The sequence below is a fragment of the Panicum virgatum genome, chromosome 5K (genome assembly GCF_016808335.1).
Source record: "Panicum virgatum strain AP13 chromosome 5K, P.virgatum_v5, whole genome shotgun sequence".
Classification (NCBI taxonomy): domain Eukaryota; kingdom Viridiplantae; phylum Streptophyta; class Magnoliopsida; order Poales; family Poaceae; genus Panicum; species Panicum virgatum.
This window is the reverse complement of record NC_053140.1, coordinates 5884113-5899755: the sequence shown is the minus strand read 5'-3', so window position 1 is coordinate 5899755 and position 15643 is coordinate 5884113. Positions and strand designations below refer to the sequence as shown.

Genomic DNA, 15643 nt, shown 5'->3' with positions numbered 1-15643 from the left:
GGATGGAGCTGCTCCGTTTCCACCCCTTTGGCAGGGCTCCGCCCGGAGCCGGCGTTGGAGCCGCTCTCGGAGCCATGCCAAACAGGGCCTAACTGGCTGCCGCCTTTCTGGATCTGGCGAATGAGGGGAAGGGGTTTTTTACATATTTACTATTATAACGGATGGCATTCACTGGATTATCACTCTTAAAATGACGTTATATATTTATCACTTTTGTTTCGCGTCTCTTATAATTTAATTATTTTGGCACGCCACGACGGTCTGACACGGTGGCGTTGAGTCAGCAAGCTCACGCGAAATGTCCTTGTTGCCTCTGGTCTCCTCCTCTCTTCTCCCTCTCCGACGGCTGGGTCTCGCGGTTTCTCTCACTGCCAGGTGGGCCCCACTCGTCGTCTTCCTCTTCCTCCTCTTCGCCCGCGACGCACTCTGCTCCGACTCGTAGCGTTGCTCCAGGGGAAGGCGTTGCCGCCGCCAAGCATCCCGTGCGTTGCGCCGGACGTCTTCTACGACACGCCGGCCCCGAGGCCCCTGCTCCTCGCCGCCGCCCAGAGCCGCGATGGGGAGCAGCAGCGCGGTGAACAGCACGAACGCGGCGGCGCAGAGCGGGCCGTGGGCGCGGCCGGCGCCGGAGACCTCGTCGGAGGCGGCCGGCAGCAGCGAGTAGGAATAGGGGAGCGCGCGTGGTGGAGGACGCGCTGTCTCTGGTCTCCATTGCTGCCTACTGCAACTCTCTCTCTCTCTCTCTAGCTAGTAGATGGATGTATCAATGGCGCAAGCAAGCACGGCCGGCCGGACGGCTCCTCGGCTAGTTGCCTCTGAATTGTATTTCTCTATTCCTCAACAACAAGAACAAAGAGCAAGTCTCGTCTCGACGTGTGGTGGAGGGCTCGTCGATATGGTATGGTATTTACAGGTGGGCAGGGAGTGTGGATCGATGGCCGATCTCTCTCGCTCCCCCTCTAATGGCGGGCAGGCGCTCCGGTGAGACGTGGCCGGGCGGGACCAGGACGGGCGTGACGAGACGGAGTGCCTTGCTACGAGTCGGTGCGGAACAAGCAGTACCAGTCCAATCTTGGCCCCGCTACGAGTCGGAGCAGAGCGCGTCGCGGGCAGGAAGACCAAGCTGACGAGTGGGGTCCACCTGGCAGGGAGAGAAGCCGCGGGACCCAATTGTCGGAGAGGGAGAAGAGAGGAGGAGATCTGGGATAGCGAGGACATTTCGCGTGGCCTTGCTGACTTAGTGTCATATGTCAAACCGCTGTGGCGTGCCATATTAGCCAAAATGATAAAATTGTAAAAGACACAAAATAAAAATAATAAATATATAGATATTATTTTTTAAAAAATAATTCAGTGATATAATGATAAATATGTAAAAACCCCGGGGAAAGGGGCGGAGCGTCGCCGTGTCGGGACTCGGGACCCCGGAGCACGGTCGGCGAGAGACCGGTTTGGAGAGAGAATGAGTGGGGCCCGCGTCTTGGACGGGCTGCAAGAGATCTCCGTCCTTTTTGGGCCGCTTCGGACATCTAGATGGCTCAACTAAGAGCCCGGTGAATTTGAGTTCAGGCCCAGGTGAGCGCAGGTCAGCCAGGCTCTACTACACCATGTATGTGGCCGTGGGCCGTGGCCCATCGTCCATCGAACGCGCTCACACACACGTGCGCCCCGGCGCTTTTTTTATTTTTATATTTTTTATTTCCGTTTTTTACAAAAATATATTTTCGATTTGGAAATTTACAGAAGTATACCCCGGCCGCCCCACTGCCGGGCGGCAGGGACTTGAACGCAAAAAAAAGAAGAAAAAAATTTGCAGACAGGTCCCTGGGGCCGGTCGCCCGGCAGCGAGGCGGCCGGCCCCCATGGCCGCCCCGCAGCTGGGCGGCCGGCTCTACCACCCCTATATAAGGGTTGGCTGGTCCCCCCATCCCTCATTTGCATCACTACAATTCCAGAAACAAAGAAAAAAGAGAGAGGGAGGGAGAGAGGCGAAGCCCTGCCGGTTTTTCGAGCCAGCGACTGCAGGTAACCAAAATTCTTCTACGCTTTACAAATAGCATGATTGTGTGTCTAGATATGTCGAGTAATTATTTTTGTTGTAATTATTTTTGTTGAAACAGTAGATTAGCAATCAATTTAATATCATAATTCTGTGTCCAGATATGTCGAGCAAGCTTCGTTTTCAAGTTCATTATGGTGACGGATATATTTCTCATGGTGCGTATGGAGTAGATCTATCAGCTTTTGAACGAAGAGAGTGCGGAATAGATAAACCCTTAGAGAGGAGTTTTGGTTCCATACGCAAATGGTTTCACGAGATATTCAATGTGAATCCAAAGACTCATTTCCTAACCGTTCAGACTGTGACAAATTAGGGAACTGAAGGGGATTTCTGGGAGTTGATGTTTATAGCAAACACTGAAGAATGGCGGACTTACATGCAAGCAGCTCTTGACCGCGGGTGGCCTCTTGCAATGCTAATTCAGATTCACCAGAAGGCAGGCAATTTCGGTGAAGGATCAACAAGTACATCGCCTCATATGAACCCAGAAGTGGAACAAGAAAATGAAGATCAGAACATACATGTCACAGAACCTGAGCCGCAAGGTATAGCTGATCAGGTAGGAGAAAAAGAAGATCAGAACGTGCATGCCATTCAACCTGAGCCGCAAGGTTTAGCTGATGAGGGTGAGCGGATACCTAGAATTGTGGAAGCTGTACAGAATGAAGACCAAGAGGCTCGAATTGATAATGAGGGTGAGCGGATGCCATTCAAGTCTAGCAGCAAGGTTTAGCTGATGAGGGTGAGCGGATGCCATTCAAGTCTAGCAGCAAAGAATATGAGGTGAAGTGTGTCAATGACGATTACATGCCTACAAGGGCAAGTACAAGACACACTGGGAGGGTTCAATTGTTACACCACATACATGTAGATTAACTGTTGTTGCTCAAACTCACCGTAACATCACATCCACTTTTGTTGCCAAGAAGATGTATGGGGTGATTCTGGAGAAAATTGATTATGAGCCAAAATTGATAATGAGGGACATCGACGACCGTTTTCAATACAAAATCAGCTATGCAAAGGCTTGGCGGGCAAAACAAAAGGTGTTTGAGATGAGATTTGGCACATATGAGGCATCATATGATAACTTGCCTCACATGCTGTCCGCAATTGTGCAGAGAAATCCTGGAAGCGCGGCTGATACCTATATTGTACCGAGTTTAGATGGGGGACCTGGGTTTCTGCTTCGTGCTTTCTTCTGCCTTGGTGCATGTGTGAGGGCATTCATGTATTGGCTTCCTGTTCTATGTATTGACGGCACATTCTTGACAGAAAGATATAAGGGGACAATACTGACAGCAATTGGAGTTGATTACAACAAGCAGGTGGTTCCCATCGCCTTTGCTTTTGTTGAGAATGAGAACACAGAGAGCTGGTATTGGTTCCTTGAACGTGTGAAGATTCACGTTGTTGCTGGAAGGCCTGATGTTTGCCTCATCAGTGACAGACATGCTGGTCTTCTAGCAGCAATAAGGCAACTACATGAAGGAAGTCGAGGACAACCTCCTCTATGGCCAGATGTTGTGAGTAGGTGGTGCATAAGGCATATGGGTGCAAATTTTTTTGAGCGCTTTAAGAATAAGAAACTTATGAATTTGTTCAAGAGATTGTGCACTCAGAATCAGCAGCGGAAGTTTGATGCATTGTGGCAGGTACTAGATAACATGTGCGCCGAGCTGCTAAAGGAACAGACCTCAACCTCCAACCGGAGACGTTCCGGCGGCGGACCTTTCACACAGTGGATTAAGGATGCACCTAAGGAGAATTGGTCAATTCTATACGACACTGGTGGTCGTCGATATGGTATCGAGACAACCAACCACGCAGTGTTACAATATGGTAACACTCATGTTCGTGGATTTCCTCTTGTTGGCATAGTTGAATTCATCATATACGGATGCACAAGGTACTTCAGAGAGCGGTACCAGGCAGCTACTGTCTTACTTAATGATCCAGGTGTGACTTTTTGTAATAGGGTCACTAACTACATGAAATAAAAGATTGAAAAGGCTCAATATCACAGAGTGGTCTCTATGGGCACAAAGGATCAAAGGTTTGAGGTTTCATGCAAGGACAGGACAGGGCAGGGTGTCCGCAGACAAAGGGTCGTTCAGGATTGCTTGATAACGCCAGAAGGCAAGGTTTTTTGCAGATGCAAGAAGCCACAACTTCTTCACTTACCATGCTCCCATGTCATTGCGGCATGTTCAGAATCTGGGTTGGATCCTGGGGTTTTTGTTTCACAATATTACAGAAAAGAAACCGCTGTGCACACTTGGGGCCATGAGATATATGGCATAGTCAGTCTGGGATCCTTCACTACACCAAATATCTCTCCAATGTACATTCCCAATCAAGATGCTAGGAGAGGGGTAGGTCGACGGCAGACACTTTGTATCCGTAACGGAATGGATGAGTCTGAAGCAGGAAAGAAGAAAAAAAGATGCAACCTGTGTGGAGCAGATGGTCACACTTATAAGAAGTGCCCTAAAATGCAAGAAGATAATGCTGGTGCTGAAGTTGGACCTTCTGGAAATCCCACCGATGGATTGCCTCCGGAGTTTGGAGCCCGTCGCGTCTAGATTTCGTTATGTGTGCATATGTATTTGAAACAGATGTATGGCTATGTATTCCGACCTGTATGTGATAATTACATTTCGTTATGTATGGATATGTATTTGCACCAGATTGTAGCATGTAATATTACGAAGGTATTGTTCTGTGTTTGAATTGTTCTGTGTTTTGCTTGATTTGAATTGTTCTGTGTTTTGCTTTATTTGAATTGTTATGTGTTTTGTTTTATTTGAGTTGTTCTGTACTTTTCAACACTCCTTGACGAATTATGAAAAGAAAAATCAAAGACTCCGCTTTTACAAGATGAGAAGTGTTCATGCATTTAATAGAGTTTCCACTGTACGCTCCCTGATTATATATATATGATGGTTGGAAGAACAATCCAATAACACAGAAGAGAGTGGTAACTCAAAATTCATATCTCAATGGAAAAACTGGAAATTGTCCTGAAAATAGAAGGGTAGTTACGAATCATAAATTTTCGGTTTGCAATACAGTTTTGTAAACAATGCTACGATTACAAAGCAGAGGCCTAAGACGTTCGTACTACTAGATACTTGAACAATGAAAACCATGGCATGTGCAACACGATAACCTCGTGTTGTGAGTAAACCTAACATGCCTTAGGAAATGTAAAATGCCGGGATTACATGGTGGTGCTTTACTGAGTGCACCGGGGATATTTTCCCTTCCTAATAGCTTCAGACCCTGCTTCCTTAGCACGGCGGGCCCTCTCTCGCTTCCTCTCCCTGTCAGCTTCACGTTCCTCTGCCTTCTGACGTTCCACTTCTGCAATCCTCTTCTGAATGTCTTCCTGATTTTTCTTGCGCTTCTCCTCCATCTGTTCTTCATGCAGCATTCGTTGCCACCTTTGTGCAGCCCACCTTGCTTGACGCTCCACGTGGTCCATATCCTGCTGAGATTGCTCGGTGTCTAACCACTGCACAAAATCACATAGAGGCGGTGGAGTCTTTCCCCAAATCATGTTAGAAGTCATTACTAGATCAGAAAGTGACAAACTCTGATAGTGTTTTGTAGTACCTTTGCTCGGTCCTTGCCGTAATGCTTGGGCGGGTCGTACTCGTAATTCTCGCACATGAAGAATCTCTTGCCAAAGTCGTCCCCCAAAACCCTTGATTTCATTAGTTTGCACAAGGATCCGCAAAAACACATAGGCACCTGGACTCCTTGGGGGACTATTTCCGTCTATTCCATGGAATGTACGTGGATCCTGAGGATGCCATGGTGTTGAGCCCTGGCAATCACAAGTGAGCAATCAGATTGCTAATATACTACATCAACGCTAATCAGTATCAGTAACTACACGTAAATGTACCACTAATCACTCCTAATAATAATTAAACTGATTGCTAAACTATTTTCTAACATTTTCTACAATTTTCTAACATTTTCTATAATTTTCTACAATTTTCTAACATTTTCTATAATTTTCTACAATTTTCTAACATTTTCTACAATTTTCTAATATTATCTTGCATTTTTTTTGATTTTCTAATACTCCTCTAACAATTTTCTAGTATTTTCTAATACTAAATCTAACACTAAATGTATTATATCAACGCTAATCACTACAAATAATTGCACTTAAATATAACACTAATCACTCCTAACAATAATTGAACTAATTGCTAATCTACAGTTTCAAAAAAATAATTACAACATAATCTATTTATAAAATGTAGACAATTTTAGTTATCTAAAGTCGCCGCCTTGAAAATCCGACAGGATTTTGCCGCTTTGCCTCTCCCTCACCCCTCATCTCCCTCCCTCTCTCTTCTTTTTTTCTGGATTTTTAGTAAGCCAAATGGGGGTGACAGGGCAAACACCTTATATAGGGTGGGCGGGGGCCGGCCGCCCAGCTGCCGGGCGAACGGCCCCAGGGACCTGTCTGTAATTTTTTTCTTCTTTTTTTTTTGCGTTCAAGTCCCTGCCGCCCGGCAGTCGGGCGGCCAGATCCCGGCCGCCAATCGAAAATATATTTTTGTAAAAAATAGAAATAAAAAATATAAAAATATAAAAAGCGCTGCACCCCGTCGTCGTGACGTCGTCGTCGTCGGCCGTACTCCCACCGTAGGACATGGGTGGATCATGATTCGCGAAGGAGAGAACTCGGGAACGTGTTCGGTTGACCGGCCCGTCGGATCGATGGACGGCTGGGGTGACAGCGCCCGCGTGGACGCGGGGCCACGTGTCGTGATGGGCCGCCGCGGCGGATCGGATCGCCCGACGACGGGGCATCTCCAGTTCTCCACTCGATCGATCGCTGTTCCCGCGGAAAGCTCCCACGTGCGGCCTCCACGTGCAAATGTACCCATGTACGGTAACGAAGAGAGTAATGAGTTCACTCGTCGTACTCGAGCACTGCAACTTGTTACTTCGTACATCCCAGCTGTATGTTTACTGCAGCTGACTGGCTGGTTGGATTAGGCGAAGAACAAACTCAGGGACGACGCCTCGAATCGAACCCAAGAAGTTCGTGAACATCGTGAGGCCCTTTTCTGTCAGTGGCCAAAACATTTACAGGCATTCAACTCAGCTCTAGCCCGAGTTGTCAGTCCTGCTGATCTAGAATACTAATTCTATATACCAAAAGGCCTTGCTACGGTACACCCTCTTACCTCTCAGGAGGTAGGATGTAAATTAAATCTAGACCGTTAATTTTATAGAGAAAAATTCAATTGCAAAATAAAGAAAAAGCTGTTACGGCGTTAGCCTTCCTAAAATCGCGGCGTTTGTAAAACAAACTGCATGCATAAATGCATTTGAGGGGGATCTCAGTAGGTATGTTAGGTTGGCTTCCATATAATATTCGTTGTTTGCCAAAACGCACACATGCCTGCCTAGTTAAGGAGCTTATTAATTTTTTTCTATTCTACTTTCTATTCTACACATTGTCACAGCTAATAAATTGTCACGTTACACATCGTGAGATCTAAATGTTAAAACTCATTCATGTCGCATTACGAAATAAATATTACACACCACCTATGTCTCGTTACGAAAAATAATGTTACAACACAACCATGTCATATTTAGAGAGAGAAAAAAATGCAAACGTTACATGCAATCTGCTTATGGGTATATGTGACGGCACATCAGGTGAAAAAAAAAACAAAAATCTATAGATTTCAACTAAACATGCATGCAAGATAGATCTAATTTTATATTTTCTAATTTGAAATAATCTGCTTATGGGTATATGTGACGACGTGGAAAAAAACAGAAATCTATAGATTTCAACTAAACATGCATGCAAGATAGATCAAATTTTATATTTTCTAATTATAAATATATAAAATAGATAATAAAACTATTACCTCTTAAAGGGTAATATAACATTAAATCAACGGTCCACAGTTATTTTGGTGTACCATAGCAAAACCCATACCAAAATGATCGACATAATTAATTTGTCCGGTAACGCAATCTAGCAGGTCCACGGTGGCAGGCCACAACGAGCACGCACCGAAGCTCCAGCCGGGTTGACCAGAGAGCAAGCAACCTAGCTAGCTAGCTAAGCAGCTTAGCCAACCAACCTTGCACAATAATTTCCGTCCAGCTTGGCTCGGCATGTATTAAGCGGGAAGCTAATCACGCCATTAGTTCCAGCACAATTATAGAACAGCTTCGGAGCTACCTAGCTACTCAATGATCCAACAGAAGTATTAGTCGCCGGCCTTGACCCAACCCCATTCACCCTCTCCTCATTAGTTTCATTTTTTTCATTTCTCTGAAATGTGATCACCACCCTCTCTCCTAATGAAAAAGACGTTGCCCGGCCGGGTTCGTTTTGGAGCATATATGTACGTACGCGCGTACCCAAACCAAACATCAATCACAACTTCAGAACCGCTAGTAAATAATTGCTCTCTAAAAATAATTCCACTTAAAATGCCCCTAAATAATTCAGACCCAGTAAGCTCTCACATCCAACGCAATCGTGCATTCACACTTGTAGCTCTCTCGTTGCATCGCTTGCAGCACTACTCATGCAATCCAACCACACACATCATCAGTGAGGGAAGGGAAGGAAGGATGCAGCACAGCCAAGCTCCAGCAGGGCAGCATGGCTGTGCGCATGAGTGTGCCGTGTGCGAATCATTGGCGCATCCGCTAGCTCCAAAAGAGAAAGAAAAATAAAATCAGCACCGGAACATGGGCACTAATTAAGTTATAATTGATCCTCACAAGAAAACATATAGCTACGATTAATTATGCCTCCCACCATTTGATGAATTTGGGTGTGGTTCAGGGTTCAGAGTCTACTAGATAAGATGGGTGGTGAGTTCCCATCTCCACTGTCCCCTCACCAAACTGTTAATCCCGATCAGCTTTGTTAATTGCTCCCTGGCCCTTTTCTTTGTCCTCCACTATATATACGTGCTGGCCACATCGCCACAGTGAACAGAGAGAGATAGAGGAGGAGGACGAGGAGGTGGAGGAGACGGAGGCCTCGGGAGGAGGAAGCCGGCGCGCGGGCGTCGCGGGATCACGGCGTCGCCGTCGATCGGCTAGCATGGGCAACAGCCTGCGGTGCTGCCTGGCGTGCGTGCTCCCCTGCGGCGCGCTGGACCTGGTGCGGATCGTGCACCTCAGCGGCCGCGTCGACGAGTACGGCCGCGCCGTGTCCGCCGGGGAGGTGCTGGCGGCGCACCCCAACCACGTGCTCAGCAGGCCCTGCTCGTCGCCGCAGGGGGTGGTGCGGCGGATCCTCATCGTGTCGCCGGACTCGGAGCTCGAGCGCGGGGAGATCTACTTCCTCATACCGGCGGCGTCCGTGCCCGACGCCAAGAAGAGCGGCGGCGGCACGCCGACCCGGCACGTGCGCAGCAAGTCGGAGGGCAGCGTCGTCGTGAGCGACCGGCAGCTGGGGCTCGCCGCCGCCGGCGCGTCGCCGCCGGAGAAGGCGCCGGCGAAGAAGCGGACGGCCGCGCAGCAGCACCGCAGGCGCATGAGCACCGGCAGCCACGCCGCGCCGTGGCAGCCGCACCTCGCCTGCATCGCCGAGGACTTCTGAGTCGGAGTTGTTCGCGCGCGTGGTGTGATCGGACGATGCCGTGGCTCCCATTTGCTTCCCCCATGTAAATTTCGTCCGTGTCTTCTTCTGTTGCTTGTTTTATCGTTCAAAAAAAAGTGTAAATCCTTGTGCCACGAGTTTGATCTTCTTGTATCGATTTTTGAACAGCTTTTGTAATTTCTTTTTCCTTTTTGGGTGAACAGTGTGAGTGTTCCTGAAATTTTCTCCTGAGGAACTAGTAGAAACAGTGACACAAAAAGAGAGGCCAAATTCAAAATGTAGATTAATTAAAAACCTGAGCTTGTATATAAAGCTTCACTATATTGTACCCGGCGTGTCATTTTCATCCGCGACTTTATTTTCGTAAACAAAAAGAGGATCCACCACCAATCCCGATCATAGCACCGCACTGCAGGTGCAGGGAATAATGTTAGTTCGATCCCCCCGCTTTGAGATTCCGCGCAATGATTTGGGCGCTAATAGTGAAGACACGCATCATTAGCGCAAGCACAAACGGGCTGTTGCTTTCTTAACTCAACGTCAGTTAGCAATCTTGACCAAATTCAACAGCAATAGTTTTTTTTTAAAAAAAATGATGAATTGGAGCAAGTTGGTTGAGCAAATCACCCTGCCAGAAAAATAAGACATGGCCACGCAAAGCCCAGCTCTTGTAGCCCGCCGGGTCAGGCCTGGCGGCTTCAAATGGGCCGGGCTGGCGTACCGTCTCTGGCCCGGTCTAGTAGCAGTAGTCGATGTAGTGGCGTGCACGCACAGCGGGCTCCTTCTTCTTCGCTTGGGCCCGGCTCGCTTACTGCATCACGATTTCGCAAAGGCAACGATCGCCTGTAGAGATGGTGGACGACTGGAAGGGGGCCGTGGCAGCTGACCGGTCGGCGGCCACAGCCTCTGCGTTCACACTCACGACGACGACGACGACGACGGGTTGTCAGGCACGCACCACGACGCACCGTTTCCTCGCAAGGCCTCGGACGAGGCGGAGTCCCGAACGGCATGCTCCTCTACTTTAACTTTCCTCCATTACCCAACGCACCGCAGCAAGAGCATCTCGACATTAACCTCCATGTCGGTCAATATTAGGATCAGTACTGAACTGAAACCACAGGTGCAGCTTCCAGCTGACAGAATCACAAGTCGAGGACGAAGATATCTGGGAGGCTCACAGATTCTAAGTTGGACGAGGAACTAGTAGCTACTGTAGTAATTTGCATCCACCGCAACTCTCAAATTGCAGGAGGATTGGAGGAATCCTCACTACAGTAGAAAATGTAGGATTCATACTAGGCTGAAATCACTACTCCAGCTTCCAGCAGACAAAATAACAAGTTAATCGTCGAAGAAATCTAGGTGGTTGACGGATTCTAAGCTCAAGGAGGAAGAACTAGCTAGGAATTTGCACCCACCGAAACCCTCAGATTGCAAGGGGGATTCCTCACTCTGCTACCAAAATGCAGGAGCAGATCCAGAGCTCCTCGCCACCATCAAAGGGAAATCCGCGACAGGCGGTGGCCGAGGCTCTGCTGCTGCTCCTGCCGGCGCCTCGTTGGCTTGCCGATGCGGCGTCGGACCCTCGACATCGCCTTCGCCACCGCCCGGGCGCGGTGCGAGCGAGACACCGGCAGCGGCGCCGGCGGCTCGCGGGGCGCCGCGAAGAGGCCGCCGAAGCCGGCAGGGAGCCACTGGTGAGGCCGCATCCACGCGAGCGCCCGGCGTTTCGGCAGGTGGGCCGCGGTGTCGACCTGGCAGCGCGACGCCGAGCCCCCGTCGGCGCCGGAGCTGCCGGCGGCGCGCTTCCTCTTGGCGCCAGCGGTCGGGAGCCCGGCGGCGACCGAGCCGGCCCTGCTGCTGCTCCATTCTTCCTCCAGGCGGTCTCGAGCGCCGTGGGACATGTCGCCGTCGACCTCCATCCCGTCGGCGCGGGCGGTGTCGAGGCGGAGCACCTTGACGAACATGTCGAGGTCCCCGCCGGGCCCCGCGAGGCGCTCGAGCTCCTCGACGGCTTCCGTGAGGCGGTCCACCTCGGCGCTGCAGGCGAGCAGCGCCCTGAGGCCCGCGAGGAAGTGCCTGGCGGAGCCCGCGACGGCGGCGGCGTCGCAGCCGGGGGCCTCGAGGACCTGCTGCCCGCGCAGCGCCTCGGCGCGGAGCACGTGGAGCCAGGCGGAGAGGGACCCGGCGCGGACGGCGGCGGCCCCCTCGGCGGCGTCGGCGACGGCGCGGACCATGGACACGAGCTGGCGCAGGCGGCGGCGGCGCTGGTCGACGCGGGAGCGCGCGGACCACCGGGCCTTGAGGAACGCGATGAACTCCCACAGGAGCTGCGACTCCATGATCTTCACGCTCGCGCTCGCGAGCAACATCGCAGCATCGCTTTGATCAGAGATTTTTTCGCTCGAGAAAAGGGGGAGGAGCAGGAGCCGCAAAAGCAAGCTCGGTTCGAGGAGGGGCTTTTGGGTTCCTGCGTCGAACTCGTCTCCGCCTTGGACAGTAAAAAAGACCGCAGTTACCAAACCGATGCTGCATGGGCCTACATGTCAGCTACATGTGACACAACAGTGCAGGACTGGAGTGCAGTAGAGTCCACTGCTACTACGGACCGTGTATCCCCGGCTAGCCGTACAACGGAGTTGGACCGTACACAACATTGGCTTACGTTCTCCTGTGGTGGAATAATGAATGGAGCAATTCTTTCCCGGGACAGGCCGGGTGTCATGACCATTGGGCCGCTGAATTTTAAAAAGAGTGATGATTGGGCCGGCGACGCCCACGTTCTTACTTCGAACTTTCTTTAACATGGCCGCCCATACATTAGCTTCCCTCTTTCTTCGAGGCCCATGCTATTTTTTTTGAGAGTAGGGCCCATGTTATTTGTGGGAGCAACGCTGCTGACAGAGGCCCAAGTGTCGGCATTCATGACAATGTTACTAGGCCGATAACAAACCGTTTCTCAGGCCCACCACTCACTGAGCTGCCACAGCCCACAGACGCCCCTCATATGCTCTCTCTCTTTTTTTTTCCTTTTTACTAAAAACTAGTTGAGATGTACTGCCACATGCACGTATTTTGTTTTTCTTCCATCAAACAATAATGTTATTTATTTTCCTTCATAAAATAATATACAGATTTCTTTTTCTTTCATAAAAAATTATGTCAATTATTATCTGTAGCAGAACCGCCCAAATTAAACCAGCTTAAGTGCGCTAATCATCATCTTAATACTTAAATAAGTTACTGTGCACTTAAAACGGTGTAATCTGACAGGCTGTCGGGTAAATCCCGATTAAACTACTGTACTCCAGGATCACAATTGCACTAGTAGACCCGTACGAAAACGAGCACAGGTGATACCAGCATACAGAAATCTTCAAATTAATTTACAACACAGGGTTTACATAAAAGGTTCGAATACAAACGACAGAGTTCAAAAGCACAACGGAAGTTTAAAAACCGAGTTCGAAATACAATACGATAACTACGACGACGATACAAGGTGAGCTCCACATCCTGCCCACCGATGTGATGCCAACCTGCCCGATCTTCACAGGGAAGACGGGGCCCACTCGACGGTCCACCCAGGAGGAAGCGGTTGTCCAATCCAGGACGCACATACCTCCTCGAAGTCAGCGGGGACACAACCTGCTTAGAAGGGGTTCAACAACAACCCTGAGTATACTAATACTCAGCAAGGCTTACCCGACTTTGGGTATACTTAGCCCATCACCTAGACATTCAAAGCTTTTTGGCTCTGGAGCTCTTTTGCTGAAAGCCTACTAGAAGTGAATCCTTACTTTCAATATTTTAGCTCCATTTAGTACAGCGAGTATTAGCTAAATTCGCCTAAACATCTAGAGCACACATGGTGGATCAAATTATTCTTCAGTAACACACAAACCAACCTTTTCCATTCCGTTTTCATTCCACTTTCTTACTATGATGTGACAAAGTGACCAAGGTTCTCTTAACCGAGAGAGACGGCGAATCGATCCGATTTAACCTTGCAAGGTGGACCTAACTCACCCGACACGTGAAAACCCCGTCGGGCCACACACGTCAACTGTTCCCATCATCACCCCGACCTCTGAATCACGCCTGCCAAAACCCGGGTGAAGGGTCCCTCACGGCGAACTCCCAAAGAACCCGGAGGCGACATACAATCCAACACCCGCCATCATTCCACTCCCAGAATAGCAGATCGCGATTCAAAGTATCGTTGCAATTCAGATAATTAGCTTACCAGTTTCGACTACCTCCTACTCCCGGCATGTGGTTAGTACTGTTCAAACTCAGCCAGCACTGCCAACAACGGTACGGTCCTCAATCGACACAGGCGGAGGCTTACTTTTCATCCATTCCATACCAATACTCCACTCATTTCCGCCCGGTCTCCATTTCTTTTTACTCAACAACTCATTTCAAAGCCATAGCTAAGGAACCAAAATCCTAAAACCCGCGAGTGACAGTAATCACTCGACTTTTATCGAGATACTACTTAGCATAGCATTGCTAACGATACCTGCCCACTAGTATGGACTCTCAGGTACCTAGGGAGAACCTGCATACTAGAGTTTCATACAACTCCTAATACTTAAATGCACAAATACTTATATAAACATTGAATAATTAAATTATGGTTATGCTCCGGGGCTTGCCTTGCAGGTCAGCGGGGTTAGCAACTTCTTCGCAAGGGGGCTCGCCTGCGTCCTCCTGCTGCTCTCCCGCCTGCGGCTCCTGGATCGGCTCGGCGATCAGCTCGTAGGCGGCTTCGTTCGCGGCGTCTACACGTATGAAAAAGAATGCCATGCAATAGTTAGGACACAGTGCGACGCATGAGTGCTTATGATGCGTTATGATGCGATGCATTTCAAAATGATGCAATGCCATGTAGTTCAGAAGTTTAACTCGTTTTAGCCTGAAGTGTTTACTTCAAAACAACAACAACTAAACTTGCTTAGAAAAGCATGGATTAAAACAGAGGTTTGCTTTGTTAAGGCTACACGTGCATGAAACAATAATCAAATAACCGCAAGAATAAAGGATAAAATTGAAGCTAGGAACTCTGCCATCTTTCTCCTCATCAAACTTGTAGGGATGTGGTGGGCTTTAAAAGCTGCCACAAACTCCTCCCAGGTGAGACGTGTACCAGCGGGAAGTAGAGCCTTGTGATTGACCCACCATATTTTTGCAGGTCCTCGTAGCTATTGCGCTGCAAAGGCGGCTTTGTCCATTTCTGCGCAGACCGTCGAGTGGGCCCTGTCTTCCCCGTGAAGATCGGGCAGGTTGGCATCACATCGGTGGGCAGGATGTGGAGCTCACCTTGTATCGTCGTCGTAGTTATCGTATTGTATTTCGAACTCGGTTTTTAAACTTCCACTGTGCTTTTGAACTCTGTTGTTTGTATTCGAACCTTTTATGTAAACCCTGTGTTGTAAATTAATTTGAAGATTTATGTATGCTGGTATCACCTGTTTCTCGTCTTCGTACGGGTCTATTAGTGCAATTGTGATCCTGGAGTACAGTAGTTTAATCGGGATTTACCCGACAGCCTGTCAGATTACACCGTTTTAAGTGCACAGTAACTTGATTAAGTATTAAGATGATGGTTAGCGCACTTAAGTCGGTTTAATTTGGGCGGTGCTGCTACATTATCCTTCCAAAATAAATAATGACGCGAATTATGGGTGAAGGCATGTGCAAAGAAAAGTAAAGTGTGTGCAAAGAAAAGTAATAAGCGGGTATAAGAGTTGGGTATAGAAAATTGCTCGTGTAAAAAGTATTAGGATTTTGGTGGAAAATATTGACAAAATCAATTTCACCCTCCCTTTCGTCAAACTTTTTGGCATGATAAGTGGGGCTTCCGTGAGAGGTAAGGTGGGCATAATCTTGATGAGAAAGAGTTTTAATTGTTTTAATTTTTGATAGATAGATAGAAAAGAACAATTCTCTCGCCGAAA

General features: G+C 48.7%; 2 protein-coding genes across 2 annotated transcripts; one reads left to right on the top strand and one right to left on the bottom strand.

Annotated features, from left to right (window-relative positions):
• Window positions 1-8997: 8997 nt before the first annotated feature.
• LOC120705896 lies at window positions 8998-10000 on the top strand. Its single transcript, XM_039990442.1, has one exon. It carries the CDS (start codon window positions 9177-9179, stop codon window positions 9675-9677), a length of 501 nt encoding a protein of 166 aa, XP_039846376.1. The 5' UTR covers window positions 8998-9176; the 3' UTR covers window positions 9678-10000.
• A 268-nt stretch (window positions 10001-10268) lies between these two features.
• On the bottom strand, window positions 10269-12171 carry LOC120705895. Its single transcript, XM_039990441.1, has one exon. It carries the CDS (start codon window positions 12050-12052, stop codon window positions 11177-11179), a length of 876 nt encoding a protein of 291 aa, XP_039846375.1. The 5' UTR covers window positions 12053-12171; the 3' UTR covers window positions 10269-11176.
• Between the last annotated feature and the right edge of the window lie 3472 nt (window positions 12172-15643).